We start from the raw sequence: 16041 nt of genomic DNA on the forward strand, positions 1-16041 counted from the left end.
TGAGGAACAGGGGAAAGCCGAGTATGAGATGTGAGGGTGCGGTGAGGTGCGGTGCAGGGTGGCTTAGACAGTATGAGGCTGGGCAGGGGAGCACGGGCAAGTAAACCGGATGGGCTCAAGGATGCAGAGGCGATCACAGAGGGATGCAGAAGTGGAAGGCAAACTGCCGGCCAAGACGGAGGCATTGGTAGAAACACCGTGCCTCCTCGCACGACCCAAAGAAGGACAACAACAAATTTAAAAACCAAAAATAACCAGAACTGACAGAACATCAAACTGTATGGAAGTATGACAACCAATGAGTTAAAGAAGAAACATTTATCCAGACCAGTAGGAGGGCAGAGACTGGCAGCTGGGTGGAGAGAACTCACAGCAAGGTGGCAGCTGGCAGACCAGGGGTCCCATGTTCGTGTGCAGATAAACTGGGAGGAACAACTGGGGAGCGAGACAGACCCGCAACCCAGGGTTCCAGGGCAGAAATAAAGCCTCAAACCTCTGACTGAAAACACCTGTGGGGGTTGAGGCGGTGGGAGAAACTCCCAGCCTCACAGGAGAGTCTGCTGGAGAGACCCACGGGGCCCTACAACGTACACATATCACCCACCTGGGGAACCATCACCAGAAGGGCCCAATTTGCTTATGGGTAGCGGGGGAAGTGGCTAAAAGCCGGCAGAGAGCAGAGCAATGGGCACTGTTCCCTCTCAGACCCTCCCCCACATTCAGCATCACAATGCAGCCACATGGGTTGCCCCGCCCTGGTGAATACCTAAGGCTCCACCCCTTACTATGTAACAGGTGCCCCAACATAAAAAAATACGGCCCAAATAAAAGAACAGATCAAAGCTCCAGAAAAAATACAACTAAACAATGAAGAGATAGCCAACCTATCAGATGCACAGTTCAAAACACTGGTAATCAGGATGATCATGGAAATAGTTGGGTATGGTCACAAAATAGAGGAAACAATGAAGGCTATGAAAAGTGAAATAAAAGAAAATGTAAAGGGAACCAACAGTGACAGGAAGGAAACCGGAACTTAAATGAACAGTTTGGACCAGAAGGAAGAAATAAATATTCAACCAGAACATAAAGAAGAGAGAAGAATTCAAAGAATTGAGGAGAGGCTTAGGAACCTCCAGGACAACTTTAAACATTCCAACATCTGAATCATAGGGGTGCCAGAAAGAGAAGAGGAAGAGCAAGAAATTTTTTGAAAACTTATTTGAACAAATAATGAAGGAGAACTTCTCCAATCTGGCAAAGGAAATAGACTTCTAGGAAGTCCAGGAAGCTCCGAGAGTCCCAAAGAAGTTGGACCCAAGGAAGCATATACCAAGATACATCATAATTTCATTACCCAAGATTAAAGATAGAGAGAATCTTAAAAGCAGCAAGAGAAAAGGAGAGTTACCTACAAAGGAGTTCCCATTGATTTCTCAAAAGAAATCTTACAGGCAAGAAGGGGCTGGAAAGACGTATTCCAAGTCTTGAAAGGCAAGGACCTACATCCAAGATTACTCTATCCAGCAAAGCTTTCATTTAGAATAGGAGGGCAGATAAAGTGGGGGAGTGGGAGGAGGAAAGAGGAGGAAAAGGTACAGGGAATAAGTAGCATAAATGGTAGGTAGAAAATAGACAGGGGGAGGTTAAGAATAGTATAGGAAATGTAGAAGCCAGAGAACTTATGTGTATGACCCATGGACATGAACTAAAGAGGGGGAATGCAGGTGGGAGGGGGTGTGCAGGGTGGAGGGGAATAAAGCGGGGGGAATAGGACAACTGTAATAGCATAATCAATAAAATACATTAACCAAAAAGAAAAAAGGTATGAACAGATATCTTCAGTAGGGAAACAGAGGTGAATAGAATAGCTATTTTGAAGGCCTACTCTGTTTTAAAAATGTATACATAAGACTGCACCAAAGGATATTTTTGTTATTTTGCCACATTTTTTAAAGGGCAAAGAGCTTTTAAACATTTCTTAAAATGTTTAATAGTAAAACCAAAAAATACGCCACGTCAAAACTTGCAGTGGTTAGCCAAACCGTAAGGAATAGCAGTTTTCTTCAAAAAAAATGTGCAGCCTATTTTGCAGAAAATATGGTTATCATTAAATGTTACTTTTTATTTTCCTCCAATTGTCTATCTGGTTCAAGTAATGAATTTTAAATTTTTGTTTGGTAAGTTTATTGCAAATGTGCCAAAATTTGACATCTGCAATTCTTAGTATATACTCTGCTAAGAAAAACAAAGCATCCTTTTAATTAGGTATGATTTCAGACCCACAAACAAAACAATGAAGTAATTTTTTCCTTTGCTTCCCAGGAACGATAGTGGGGAAGCACCCAGGTCAGTAGCGGGGACCGAGGCTCACTCAGCTGGGGACGGCCTGTGAATGGCAAGCCCTCTGTTCCCGGCCATACTGGTCCTGGTTTCCTGCCAGCTCCTCGTTGGGCCCTGTGTTGAGAACAACCCACAGGCATCGCACCATGTCCTGAGAGATGCAGGTCCCTGGACCTCCGCTCTGGCCTTCCAGGACCTTCTCTTTTCTCCCCATTCTGATGAGAAAGCCAACGATGGGATGCGGTAGGATGAATGTGGCGACTGGTAAAATGTGCTTTATGCCTTCAGACTCGAAAACCAGCGAACGGAAGAAGCTGCGCTTGCCAGAAGAGGTGGCATCTGAGCGGGGAGTTGAAAGGCCGCTAGGTGTTGGCTGGATGTGTGATGGGTGTGCTGTGAGCGTCGGGGTTACTGCGGAGACCAGTGTAAGCCCACGTGCAGCCCGAGCGCGCGCGAAAGTGCGAAGGAGAGAGACTCCCACAGGACCACTGCCACATCGTGGTTGGGGGAACTGGGGACACGTGGAGGCGGATGTTTGGGAGGTGCCTCCCGAGTGAGCAGCTGATGTAAGGGGTTCAGCCTCCGTCCTGAAAGCTTAGGGATGTCCTGAAGCAATGGTGAGACATAGCTGTATTTGGAGTTCTGAAGGATTTCTGATAACAGAGAAGCAAGACTAGGGGCAATGAGAGGCGAAGAATATAGTAAGCAATCCAAATGAAAAATTATGGTAGAAAAAGTGGTTATCATAGGAATAGTAATGAACAAAAGATTATGGGAACAAAATGTTGAATCCGTATTCACCACAAATATATGAACTTTTGACAAAGGTGTCAAAGCAAATTAGTAGACAAAAGATAGTCTTTTCAGAAAACAGTGCTGGAATAACTGACTGTCCATAGTGGGGGAAAACCTTGGTTTATACCTTTATCTTAAACAAAAATTAACTCCAAACGAATCATATACTTCCATGTAAAACGGCTCCAATACAGCTTCTAAAAGAAAACATATTAGAACACTTGTTGACCTTTGATTAACAAGAGATTTCATGGATATGACACCAAAAGCTTAATTCATAGAAGGAAAAAATAGGATAAATTTGCCTTTGGTACCTTGAAAAACACCACCAACAGAATGAAGTCACATACTTGGAGAAAATGTTTACAGCTTATGGAGCTGGCAAACCACTTCTATCCAAAATACATAAGGCATGTCAGAACTCAATAATAATAAGTTTTTTAAGTCAACCCAATTAAAAGTTGGCAAAAGATTTGAACAGATGCTTCACCAAGGAAGATATACACATGTCGTATAAACACATGGAAATGCTTAGGGAAACGCAGCTTTAACATCATAATGAGACATTGCCCCACACTATTAGAATAGCTAAAACTAAAAACATCGACCATGTCAAGTGTTGACAAGAGGAAGTGGAACTTCCTCTGTTGGGAATGCCCAGTAGAACTCCTTTGTGATACAATTTGAGTTTCCGAAATTCTAATCATACACCCGCCATTGGACTCCTACATATTAATTAATCCAAGGAAAAGCCAATCAGACGAGGCCCCGGGTGCCGTGTGGTTCACTTTATAGAATAGTCTAGCACATGCTGGTGTCTCTAGCGACAGAAAGCTGACCAGTGGTGGACGGGAGACTTGTGGTGTCAGCGGAAATCTCGATAGACCAGTATTTCCCAAAGTTAGTGCCGCGGGTTTGTGCAACGGGATAAACTTTGGGGGCTCAAACCTGCCACAAGCTACTTCCACAGAGGGCAGTGAGGGAAAGGGCTCTGATCAGGCGGTGCAGGGGCAACGCGATGTGTTTGCCACGCGGACGGGCACCTGCTGCGGGGGGGCGCGCTGGTCGCCTGGGTTAGGAATACAGGGCAAGACAAGAGAGGAAGTCATGCGAACTCACTGAGCTTCATTTATTTTTCATATAAAACTAGAGATAACAAAACGCTTCAGAATTTTTGAAGGATTAAATAGTGTGTGTAGAAGCACACACGGACTCCTCAATTTGTAGAAAGTGAGAGGGATTGATACGTACGTATCTATTTCAAATTCTTATTCTGTGGTTTTATTCTTTGTTTTCATGTATGTTCATATTCTTTGCATTATGAATTTATTTCTGTGTTACTAATAATCCCTCTTTTTAAGAAAAATGTGTTTGCACATGTCACTTGAAAGGCTCTGTACTTGACCAGAAAGACGTTCTGGATTTTGCACGTGTACGAGCCCGTACTGATTTCTTTTTTCGTCTGTGGTTAAAAAAAGCGCACCTGTAAGTTAGAAGTCTTTGAAAGGCCTCACCTCTCAGCCTCATTCCCACTGTCCTGGATTACGATTTTCGAAGTCCAACTCGGCCTCATCGTCAATGAAAACCCTGAAGGGGGCTAAATGAAGAAATACATTTACTGTTTGTCTATTCAATGAACTTGTGGGGTTCGAGGGGACCATGACGGGCATGCTATGTGTTTGGATGGTCACTGCCTGTGTTGGTGACAGTTCGGTACTTTCTACCATTACCCCCTTGTGTCGACCTCCTCTGAATGATTGTTCGATCATGGCCACACCGCATCCGGTTGAGGTGGGGGTCCCGAGACTGTCTACAGTTGGTGCAATATTTTATTTCCTGGCTGGGGCCCTAAATACTGGCCCCAAATCTCACCACCGTCCCAGACTAGAAAGCATTCTGGAACACCAAGGCTCTCAAACACGTCCCCATCAAGCAGTACAATCAGAATCCCGTGTCCTACTTCTTCACCCCAATCGTTCCACCAGATGCAGAACCAATACTTTCAGTTATCTCCAAGGTTTTCCAGGCCCTTGGGGGGTACGTTAGCCCGAGCCTCTGACTCACGCTGGGTAACTGTGGTCAGGGTGGTGTCTTCCGTGGGGCCTCCCTCAGGTGTACAGCCTCCCCGTGACTGACTTCCTCTGCGTGGCGTAGTCTTATGGCACAATCACAAGTTTCTGCAGTGTGAATTCTGTTTCCTAAACGCTCTCAGACCAACCAGCCCAAGCAGGGACGCCACTTGTGGCGATCTGGTAGATCGATCCGATACCTTTGTCATTCTCAGCCAGTATCTTCCCTCCCCTTGGTTGCCATGCAGTGGACTCTGATATCGCTCCAGCCTCAGCTCCGAGTATCTGGTGGCCCCCCAATGTCCAGCCCAGTCTTAGGAAAAATGAGTTGATGTGTTTGTGCTTATGTGGTGCCAATCAGAGGCCATGGTGCATTGTGGGTTATTGATGAGTAGTCTCTGCTACCCTTTGAAGCCGGTAACTGACCATCTGTTGGTCTGGTCAGCTGCGCGCAGCGCCGGGGCTGCATCAGGCACCCAGTTCATGTTTAGTAATCGCCTTACCATACAAAGATTCTCTTTTAACACAGTCTTTTTAAAAATTCAAGAAACACTAAATTTATTCAACTTCCTTTAATGAGTATTTGATATAAAAAGAGGTATAAAGTCCTGTTCCCATGTTCAATCCACTTATTAACTTAAACCTCGAGTTTTGCGAATTACCCAATTTGGAGTAATTCCCTTTATGCCTGAAAAATGGTCTATGGAAGTGTTTGAGATAAAAATAGGCATTGCAGTAAGCATACGACAAACATCCAAGAGTACAAAATGAGTTGTAGAAAGAACATAATTTACCGGTAAACCCACATTGCATTAGAAATGTGCAAAACCTTTTGATGTAAAAGTTGTGTTTGTTTTTTTGACCTGAGCACCCTTTTCCAGAACTTAGCGTTCCATGGATGACTGACCGCCTGCATTTTTTTCTACCCACTCAATAAATTCAAGGCTCCGTCTTCTGAAGGGGAACACATCCCAGCACTCGGAGACTGAATTGTGAGGAGGCCGGTGGTGGGGTTTTCTCTGATGGATCCCGAAGTTGGCCAGAACTTTTAATGTCAAGCTGTTAAAAGCCTGAAATGTATTCTAATTCTCTCAGTTCCCACCCACAGGAGGCTAACCCACAATTTCCCTGCTGTTCTCCATTCAGACAAAATTAAGTTTGTGTTCAGCACTGGTCAGTGATTGCTTTTCGGGGGTGCTGGTTCATTTCCTGAAGTCACGGTGGCACTCGCTTGTAATCGTCCTGTGGGGTCAGGGGGCAGGGCTGTGGAAACGGTGTCGCCTGGTCTGGATTTTCACTGAGAATTGCCTTCCCTCGATCGTCTTCTAGACCCTGAGGAGGAAGGAGGGAGGGCGAACGCCAGATTGTAAATGCAATGAATCTTCCGAGTTTAATAATAGGGCTATTCTATGCATAACTTCATCTACAAAACAGCATATTTCTTATTGTAACAGACTTCAGATTATACCTTCTTAGTGATTGTACCTTCATTTATGATGATGAGATCTCGGTTCTCCTTTGTTTAAAGGTATATGAAAATGATCATTTAAAGTGATCATTTTGATTCTTTAGAAAATTTAAATTCCTGATAACTTCTTTATTAAAAATTCATCACTTAATTTTAAATGTCTGTTTTGGATTAGTTTCCAATCAGATATGCCCATAATGCATTTCTAAGACTCGCAACTTCTTTACACTATGAGGATGTAATTATTTTAGAAATTCCAAATTTGTCATTTGTTATAAGTTCTACACGGGGAATCTTTGATTTTGGAATGCATCAGAATGTAAGGTAATCTAATTAGAAGTTTAGAAAATGCACACAAACATAGCTATGAAGAGTATTGTAGTGAACGGGTGATGGGCGCATGTATATAATCTACACATCATATCAAACTCTTGTACGTAGTTATACTAACGGCTTCCCATATGTGCACCGTGTCTAGGCTTCGCACTGCAGACCCATCTCAAACAGCGACATTTCAGTGTTCGGCGCCTCCTCTACTGACTTTTGCTCGGCTCTGATATTTAAGGATGTGTTTTCATGTTAACTCGACTCCAGTCTTCAAGGGTTTAATGCATCTGGCACTTTAGATGAGTAAAATTGCCTTTTCCTTAATATTTATTATGCTTAGATTTTACTAGTAGTGCAGAACATGAACAATTCATTTTCTTCTTGTCATCAAAATATTTTGTCGCCATATGGCTAGCGTCTCTCTCTGACAGACAACCAGGTCTATAAACTGTGTCAAGCGCTCTTCTCTACTCGACATTTCAACACACGTCCCCCACATGCACAGCACGATAGTCAATATATTTACCTTGGACTCTTTTGTTGGCTTGTACCTTCCTCACAGGTGTGTCTGAAAGTGAACAGTTGTAGTTAGAAAAACTTTGAAGTCATGGCTAGCATCAGACAGGAGACCACAGTTAAGCGGAAAAGTAGAAAGTTTCACAGAAACAGCACGTAACAGTGTAGATTTTCTTTTGGAGTAGGGCACTGCATACCCGGGAGACTCCTGCACTGGGGACGGACAAACCAGAAACTCGTTTCCACACCTCACCGCGAATGTTCACTGCAAAGCACCTTGCCTCGTTGCGGCATTTGGGGCCCAGATCACATGCCATTCTCACACAGAGCGAGGATTAGATGTTTTTTCCACCGTTTTTGTAAAAACTTGTGTTTATGATGAGGGGATGCTCCATGTTATGTAAAGTTCAGCAGAAGCGTCTTCCCGGAGGTACCCCCGGCTGTCCCCATTTGTGGTAATATCGGACCTCTGCCTCTGTGATTTGCCTTGGAAGTCAGCTCCTGCTTTCCTCACAGTGCACGGGGACAGCGAGGTAGCACTGGCCCCATCACTCTAGAAACATGATAACAGGCGACCTGGAAGGAGTGTGCCACCACATCCCCGGACAGCGTTCCAACCCTATAAGACCATTGACAAAACTAACTAGTTAAAAATAATAAAAACTTCCATTTTTAAAAACTTCAAGTGTCTATAAGGATGCAGTTTGGGGTTGTTAACATTGCAAAATATTTCCAAATTCCCTTGTTCTCCTTTTAATTCATCAGCACAATCACCTGGGAGGCTGAAGCCATGTTTTCACTCATTGTTGGACGTTTGAGATCTAAGAGGTTTCTACAGCAACTTTGTTTTTCTGCTTGCCTCTATTTTTTCTCCAAATTTTGACTGTTTTTTTAATAAATCATCTAATTTAGACAAGTAAGTCAAAATTCTTATACTATATATGTTTTTCAAGTCTCTGATATTCCACAAAAAGAGAGACATAAACCTGTCACCAAAAGTAATTTTGATTATACAACACCGAGTAATAAAGGAACATTTAAAATTTCTTCTTAAGAATTCTATGTCTATGTGGCAGATTTCCGGCATGTCGTTTTTTCCCCAGAAGAGAAGATGTGTGTGATTTAATGCCACGTTAGTGCTGTAACAACACACAGAACAGTGAAAAACCTCCTTAGTTTGGATACTGGGGTGAGGCTCCTGTGAGACAGGAGAGTCTGAACTTCAGAATATGCTCCCGTTGATATATTTCCCTGAACTTCAGATTTATTTGGTATCAAAATATAGCTTATAAAATATTGTCAAGATGGATCCAACCTTAAATAAGAAAGACCACTTTTATAATGGACTTGTTAGATTCCAACTAAGTGCTTGTACACCTTCAAACAAGATCAGAGAAGCACTTACATTGCTTTCCAAAACTCGCACTTATCACTTGGGTTTCTTTTATACATTGGACAGCATCCAACTGATGAGTCCAATTAACTAATTAGTTAATTGATTACTATTTTGCTATGATAATATCAAACTAAGTGTTCGCTGTGGCAAACCGACATCTTTAGAAGAGAATGTGGGTCGGGCGCACAAAATCGGAGCTCCTCCCAGGGGCTGTCCGCTGCCTCAAAGTGAACGAGGGCTGTTTCTGGGCGTGGGTAGAGAGGCAAAGCACGGGTGACGTGCCAGCCACACAGACGGCCCCTCTCCACCTCACGTTTCATGAAACAGGCAAAGTGTGTCAGTTCAATTATTGGCAAGATTTTCATTTTTATGTGACTATGACTTTGGAAATTTAAAATAAGGAGTAAAATATTGCTGTATTGATCAGGTTAGTGTTAATTGACCAAAATACTGATAATAGCTAACATGACTGGGAGCTTCCATATGCCGAGCCTTGTTCCAAACCCTTTCCGTTTATTAACTCCTTCAGATGTCGGGAACATGACTATCTCCAACTTTCAGAAGAAGAAACCAGGACAAAAAGGAATCAGCTTACTTAAGTTAGTTTGAGTCGGAGCCCAGACTGGGGGTCAGATCTGCAACCTGGCCCCCTCCTCCCTAAAAATGCCATGAATCTTTACGAGTTACACAGGCAGATTTGTCCAAACCTCCGTGACTTTTTCTGGTTCCTTTCTCCATGTGCTTAATTACTTTGGTAGTAGTTTTGGTAAATGCAGTTCTACCTAAGATGAGAATAAAAATCTTGATGCGTTTTGTGAGGACACGTTTTAGCTAAGGGCTCTGAAGCACTTCAGGGACAAATTACAACGTTAGCACCACAAGGACCTCAGTCATGACTTAAATGGCTGAGCGATGCACTCGGTTCATCAAAAGGCACTGGAGGTACCGCAATACAAGCCAGTCCGACAGAGAACTCCAAGCTTGGAGGTAAAAACCAAAGCTGGGATAGAGATCAATTATCTGTGCTCTCAAAGGAAGAAAAGTCAGCCTTGCATGATGGGGTTTTTATGCCCATCAACCTCTGTGTAAATCAGCATCTGGTGAGATCTAGGCAAGGAGGCACATGACTCGGGGATAGTACAAGGACCTCGCAGGGATTGCGACAGTGCTAACAGTCCGGCCCACGTCTGGGCACGCGTGGCTACACTGGCCATACTGCTAAGCAGAAACGCCTTGGAAATGTTTTGATAAAAACTCAAGGTGTGGCAGTGTGGAATGTGATGCTTTGTAGATTCACAGAGAAACTGGACACTGAGAACCGAAGAACCAATCCCTGCAGTGGACAGAAACAAGTTCAGGGAGAATCTAGCAACTAAGATGAGAAGATCATATTCTTAGCTTGTAGCAGGTTTCTCTTCTTCTCTTGGCTGAAGCGATTCTTAAGGACTTAGTTCATTGTTTATCACGGACGTGTGAATGGGAGTTTATCCACGGGAAGAAAACACGATTACCTGAAGTTTAGGCTTAAACAAATTACAGCAATATGCACAGGTATAGCTACCAACCGAGGCATTCTCTAAAAAGCACTACTTTTGTTCTACAAAGCTGCTTGATGTGGCAAGGACTGAAAAAAAAAGAATTCAATTTAATCTTCATGATGTCTTCACCTCTTCCCTCAAATTCACGTTTTTTCACAGAGTACTAAGCACTTGGAGGTGGATGAGTGACTTCTGTATCAGAGTTTATAGGAGGAAAGCTTTGGTTCCATGGAGCTTTGGATGGTCACGTCCTCCCTGCGGTTCGGAAGGAAATCTTGTAGATTTCAGACACATATCTTTCCATTGAGGGACATTCAATCATTGGCTGAATAAAAATTATTTATGGTTACTACTGATGAACAGTTGAAACACTATATAAGAGTTTTCTCTGTGTAAAATAAGGAATAACGAAACAGTGGTTACACAAGAAAATAATTTATGGTCCCAAGAAAATAATTTATATTTTCTTGGACAGAATGATACAGTTTTTAAAATTTTAAGTAGAAAAACTATCTGGACCACACTTTGGATAAATACTAAACTTGGTGGTATCTCAATTCATAGTATATTAAAGAAGAATATTTAATTCTTCTATGTAATTTAAATACTTGTTTCTCTAAGAACATGTCATTTAAATAATTCTCTCATTAATAAAACAAACTAGAAATTCATTTATTCAAATAAAAATTATCCAAATTGTATTTATAACATTTGCTGTTTCTTTAAGTAATGGCCATTTTAGAGTTTGCATAAGATTTTGAATTCTTTTTTTTTCTCTTTTGCATTTAAAAGAAGGTCCTTTTAATGCCACAGACAGAGAACATTCCAGAGAACATTCCATACTTTAATATTAATTTCGTATGCAAAATAATTGACAATTCCAGGTCTAGATTATCACTCAAACTGTTAGAAGAAACACATACTCATTCCCAAGAACAGAAAATTATAAATGCACTGTTTTTTTCTAGATCTATGAGCTTAAAGATTCCATAAACATGCCTTTTATTATTGTTGTGGGGGCAGTGAATACATTTTTGGAAAAATATAAACAGTATGTCAATTTGGGTTTGTTTAAATCACTACCAGTTTAAAAAGTTTTCCCCTTTCACGTACTTTAAATGTCCTTACAATTACGTGCATCAGAGCAAAAAATATTCAGTGCCCCCCAAGCTCGGCGCCATGCTTTTTAAAGACTGCTCACATTACTAACCATTTCTTTAAACATATTAATGAAGCCGCCATCGGACCAACCCATCTGTTAAGACAACACGGGACGCCAACTTCAGAAAGAATCGCTAGTGCTCAGTCTTTAAAAAGCTGAAGAACTCGGTCACCCGACCTGTTAACAGGTTAGTTGTTTCCCTTTTACTAACCTCCCTGAAGCAGTCTTTTGATTTCTTCATCTTCAAATAAGTGGCCATCACCCCCTTCAATGAATTTGGTGACTTTGGTGACCTCTGAGAGGATACACATTTACAGCAGAAATTGGTTTATGTAACAAAAAGACAGGAGACGTGATGTGATGTGTAGCACACCTGCCCAACAATGAACTCTGGACCCGGTTCTTGCCCCGTGTTGATGCTTTTTAAAAAACCCTCACCTGGGGATATGTTTCTTGATTTCAGAGACAGAGAGAGCGGAGGCGGGGGCGGGGGTGGGGGAGAGGGAGAGGGAGGGAGAGAGAGAGAGAGAGAGACAGACATGATGTGACCGAGAAACATTGATCGACTGCTTCTCACTTGCTCCCTGGCCAGGGATTGAACCCGCGACCTTCTGGCATACAGGATGACACTCCAACCAGCTGAGCCCCTGGCCAGGGCTAGCGCTGTTTTTTGATAAACCATTTTCTCATAAAGCTGTTGAACAATGTACAACAAATACAGAGCCTGGCAGAAGCAACACTGTTGAGTGTGGTTGGAGGGTACGTGAACATCTCCCACGAGATGGACAGCGATTTGCACGTTTCGCTTAAAATGCCACATGGGGCGCTGGAGTGCGGTAGTGCTACGTTACAGAATTGCAAGCTTCTGATTTTGTAGTAAAAGATTCTATGTAATGAAGAAGGGTGCTGTTTGTGCTGGACCCTGCGTAACATGACAATCAGCATGATTTCCGTTTAACTTTCATTCCGTATGCTTAGATTTTTCCCTCATGTTGCTGTGGAACTTAAACAAAGAAATGACAGAGAGTAGGAAACATGCGCGAGGCCTCAAAGATTATTTAGACTTTGACACCGAGAGCTGAGGGCAAGTCACGTTCTCAGTTTTTTAGGTTGCTCACCTTCTTGCAACAATTTCTTCAGAGTTTCTTCCGTTTCTCCACCACCAGCAGTGATCCTGGTATATTTTATTTCAGGGCCTAAAGAAAAGACAAAAAAAAAAGTCTAAAACAGGGGTGGGCAGACTTCCTCTGTGAAGGGCCAGACGGTGAGCCTCTCAGGCCATACGCCTGTGTTGCAACTATTCGGCTTTGTCGCTGTGGTGTGAAAACAGCCGGGGACGTCGGATAAAGGAGCGGACACTCCGCACGCCAGTACAACGGTACTGCGTAAGTAGGTGGCATGGGCCACAGTTGCTGATTGCTCGTTTCAACGAATATTTATCGACCAGCTGTCTTCAGAATTTTAGGCTAATTTGTTGGTGGGGGACTAGATACCAAGGTTTCCTGAAATGAATTGTTTTATACAAACTTGCCTCTATGTTGGTGTGGGGATGTGCAGACTTTAAGATTAACCGAAAATAAAAGGAGGGAATGGTTCTGATTCTAGGACATAGTAGTATATGATATACTATGTGTATGATACACATAATAAAAACAAATGCTTCTAGAGTTGTCTATGAATTTCCAACTCAGAGAAAAAGCACAGACTACGTGATTAGCATACTATTATATCTGGCAGAAAAGAAACAAAGTTACTTCGGTAACCGCCCTGGTTTGATCTTTAGAGCCCAGGCATTCTGGTGGGTCCACGTAGGGAATTAAAGATTACCTGTAATGATCCGCTCTTCCCTCGTCTCCTTTTCGGTTATTTCCATGGGCACTCCATCAATGATTTTGGTGTATTTTTTAATAATTGGCTCTGAAAGTAGGGGAAGAAAAATGTATTTAATTTACCCCCTACGGTGGCTAAACTGCCACAGCTAGACGTTTTCACGAGAAAATGTCTCTCAAAACAATACCATTTAGGATCTAGTTGTAATACACTCCCATCAGCAGAGGTCTAAACGCTAGTCACTGTGTCCTGACTCTCGGGGGAAGGTCAAGGCCAGCCAGCGCTAACGCTCCAGGTCACGTCTGTGTCCTGACCAGCGGTGGGCTGAGTAGCCCGGGAGACCTGGGGAGGAGCCCTGCGTTGCTGGAATGGAGCCCTGTGACAGTCCCAATGGTGGCTTCCTTGTTAATCTGACACTAATGGCCACTTTTTCTTCTAAGTCCGACATGTCCTGTGCTGACATTGTTGTCATCATTATATTCCACCGTTGTCACCGCATATGCAGAAATAACGGCAGTTTTCTTGGGCCCGGTGACTTAGCGGTTAAATGAGTTCCAACCAGACCCACTGAAGGTAAACTATGTTTGATCGGACAGGCTCATAAGAACCCATAATGGAGAAAAGTGCCCCCACAATTCATGTAAAACCAAAGGCAAGGGAAAACATCGGGGGTGGATGTATTTAAACCAATGCCATTTCCAGCTCGGGAACCTGCACAACACACCTCCGTGGATGACTTCTGTTACCGCTTCGCCTTCTTTAATCAGCCTGAACTCGGGCTCCCCGCCAAGGCTCACCTTGGTTATGGTGGGTCCTGCGACATGGTTGTGGGGGACAAATCACGGGTTAACGCGGTCCTTTCAGTTTGCCAGAACGGGGCGTTCGGTTCCTCGGGGATGCTACTCAGACGGGAAAGCGTTCTCAGGCTTTATGAATGCAGGTTTAAACATTCCCCGTTTTCCTCAAAGTAGGCATGTTAATGGGGAAAAGTGACTCAGCCTTTGGGTGTTCTACTAAAATTACTTTCTTCTTCATTAGCATGTGAATTGATACGTAAGATCCAGCCATCCGTTCCCAGTGGTGATGTATGATCACACAAGATACGCTGCGATCACACGGCAGGTACAAATTTGAGTTCCTCTAACAATAGTTCGTGTGGGTCTCTTCACCATTCTGAGATTGTCCGTTACTCCTTCCTTATTAAAATTATAACTTAATTTTAATTACTCAGTATCTTATACTTTTTAATTCCAAGGGCATAAGATTGAACATTTAAAAGTCCCAGCTTTATGCCTAAGTTTAAGATACTGAATTTCTGGTCTTATGGGAAGATGAATTTGAGTACTTACCTTCCACATGCACAGCATTTGCTGGGTAATAGACAGCCCTTCAAATGCGAACGTTAGCCGTGTTGCATTTGACTCGCAAAATGATTTCGCTCCCATAGAAAATCATTTTGAATGTTAGAAAGCTGACTACGACATGAGTTAATCAAGACTGTTTCACAGGGGAGAAGAAAATACGCTTCAGTACATTTAACTCATACTGCAACGTCCTTCAACAGCGGAAGGCAACTGCTTTGTTTATCTTTGAGAGATTTGCCTGCTCAGAAACCGCCAATTACCCAGAATTAAATAGTCTAAGACAATTTAGAATAACGAAAACAAAAATATCATTCTTTCAAACAAGAAGTACTCCACACCAGGCTCTTTGGTCCATGGCAAAGGGATGCCGAGCATGAAAACGTAAGGACGGGTTTCTAAGGTGTTGATATTTCAAAAGGAAAGTCTGCCGAAAAAGTTTAAGCACAGGAAGTGAGTGAATAAATTATCCAAATTAACATTTCTTTAAAAGAACCTAAACTGATATTTCAGAAATATCCTCTATAGTTATGCTCTAAGAAGGCAAGGTCTTTCATTAAAAAAAAGGGGGGGGGTTCCTATGGACCCCCAGCCTCCAGGAGAGTCCCAGGCACTAGAACTGAGCAATAAGCATGTGCTGAGTCGAGTATCAGCTGATTTATCCTTCATTCAAGAATTTGGTCAAATATCATTTTTTTAAAAAATAAGAAGCATCTCAAATTGGTGCCTTGCAGTCTGATAGGTGTAGTGAGAAGTTAATAAATCCGCAAAAACAGAAACCAGAAGGAGACGCCAGGGGCGTCTGAGAGCTGGACGGTGGGTCAAGTCACCAGATTAAGGCGTTTACAGGGGGAAGTAAACACTTCTGAGCTCTGACGAGGATACGTGAAGAGAGGGCGGAGTCACAGATGGTGAGGGTGGCTGACACAGACAGTGGGGGCGAGAGGAAAGCGCGTGTGTGGCGTGCGGGTCGGGAACAGCAGGAGAGACGTTAACCCGATGTGCTGGGTTAGACGCGGTGTGTGTCCAGTCTGTAAGAACACGTATGTGCTCACACACACAAGTTCAGGGCTGCAGAGACGGTTTCGAAGGTTGGACTCATTGCACCAGCTACTTACTCCCTCTCTGTCTCTGCTTGTCTGACTTCAAAATATATCCTGTGCGGTCAGAGCTCGAAAAGCTTTCGTCAATACGCAGCTTCTGCGCCCTGTTAAGTTGTTGGATGAAAAACGCCCA

The 16041-nt window shown here is 43.0% G+C and overlaps 1 protein-coding gene across 8 annotated transcripts in view; it reads right to left on the reverse strand.

The window, feature by feature from the left end:
* Positions 1–5764: 5764 nt before the first annotated feature.
* The window catches only part of POSTN (periostin), a 31588-nt gene continuing 21311 nt past the window's right edge, over positions 5765–16041 (reverse strand). For 2 of the 8 annotated variants that reach the window (XM_024566810.4, XM_024566795.4), the window contains 6 exons: positions 14169–14258; positions 13442–13531; positions 12733–12810; positions 11826–11909; positions 7529–7570; positions 5765–6539 (listed from right to left, as the gene is read on the reverse strand). In XM_024566810.4, the coding sequence (XP_024422578.2) occupies positions 6502–6539; positions 7529–7570; positions 11826–11909; positions 12733–12810; positions 13442–13531; positions 14169–14258 (422 nt within the window). In that variant the 3' untranslated portion in view covers positions 5765–6501. The remainder of the gene's footprint in view (positions 6540–7528; positions 7571–11825; positions 11910–12732; positions 12811–13441; positions 13532–14168; positions 14259–16041) is intronic. The other 6 variants (XM_024566829.4, XM_045200869.3, XM_024566819.4 and 3 more) reach the window with 3 other exon arrangements.

The sequence above is a fragment of the Desmodus rotundus genome, chromosome 13 (assembly GCF_022682495.2).
Source record: "Desmodus rotundus isolate HL8 chromosome 13, HLdesRot8A.1, whole genome shotgun sequence".
NCBI classification, from domain to species: domain Eukaryota; kingdom Metazoa; phylum Chordata; class Mammalia; order Chiroptera; family Phyllostomidae; genus Desmodus; species Desmodus rotundus.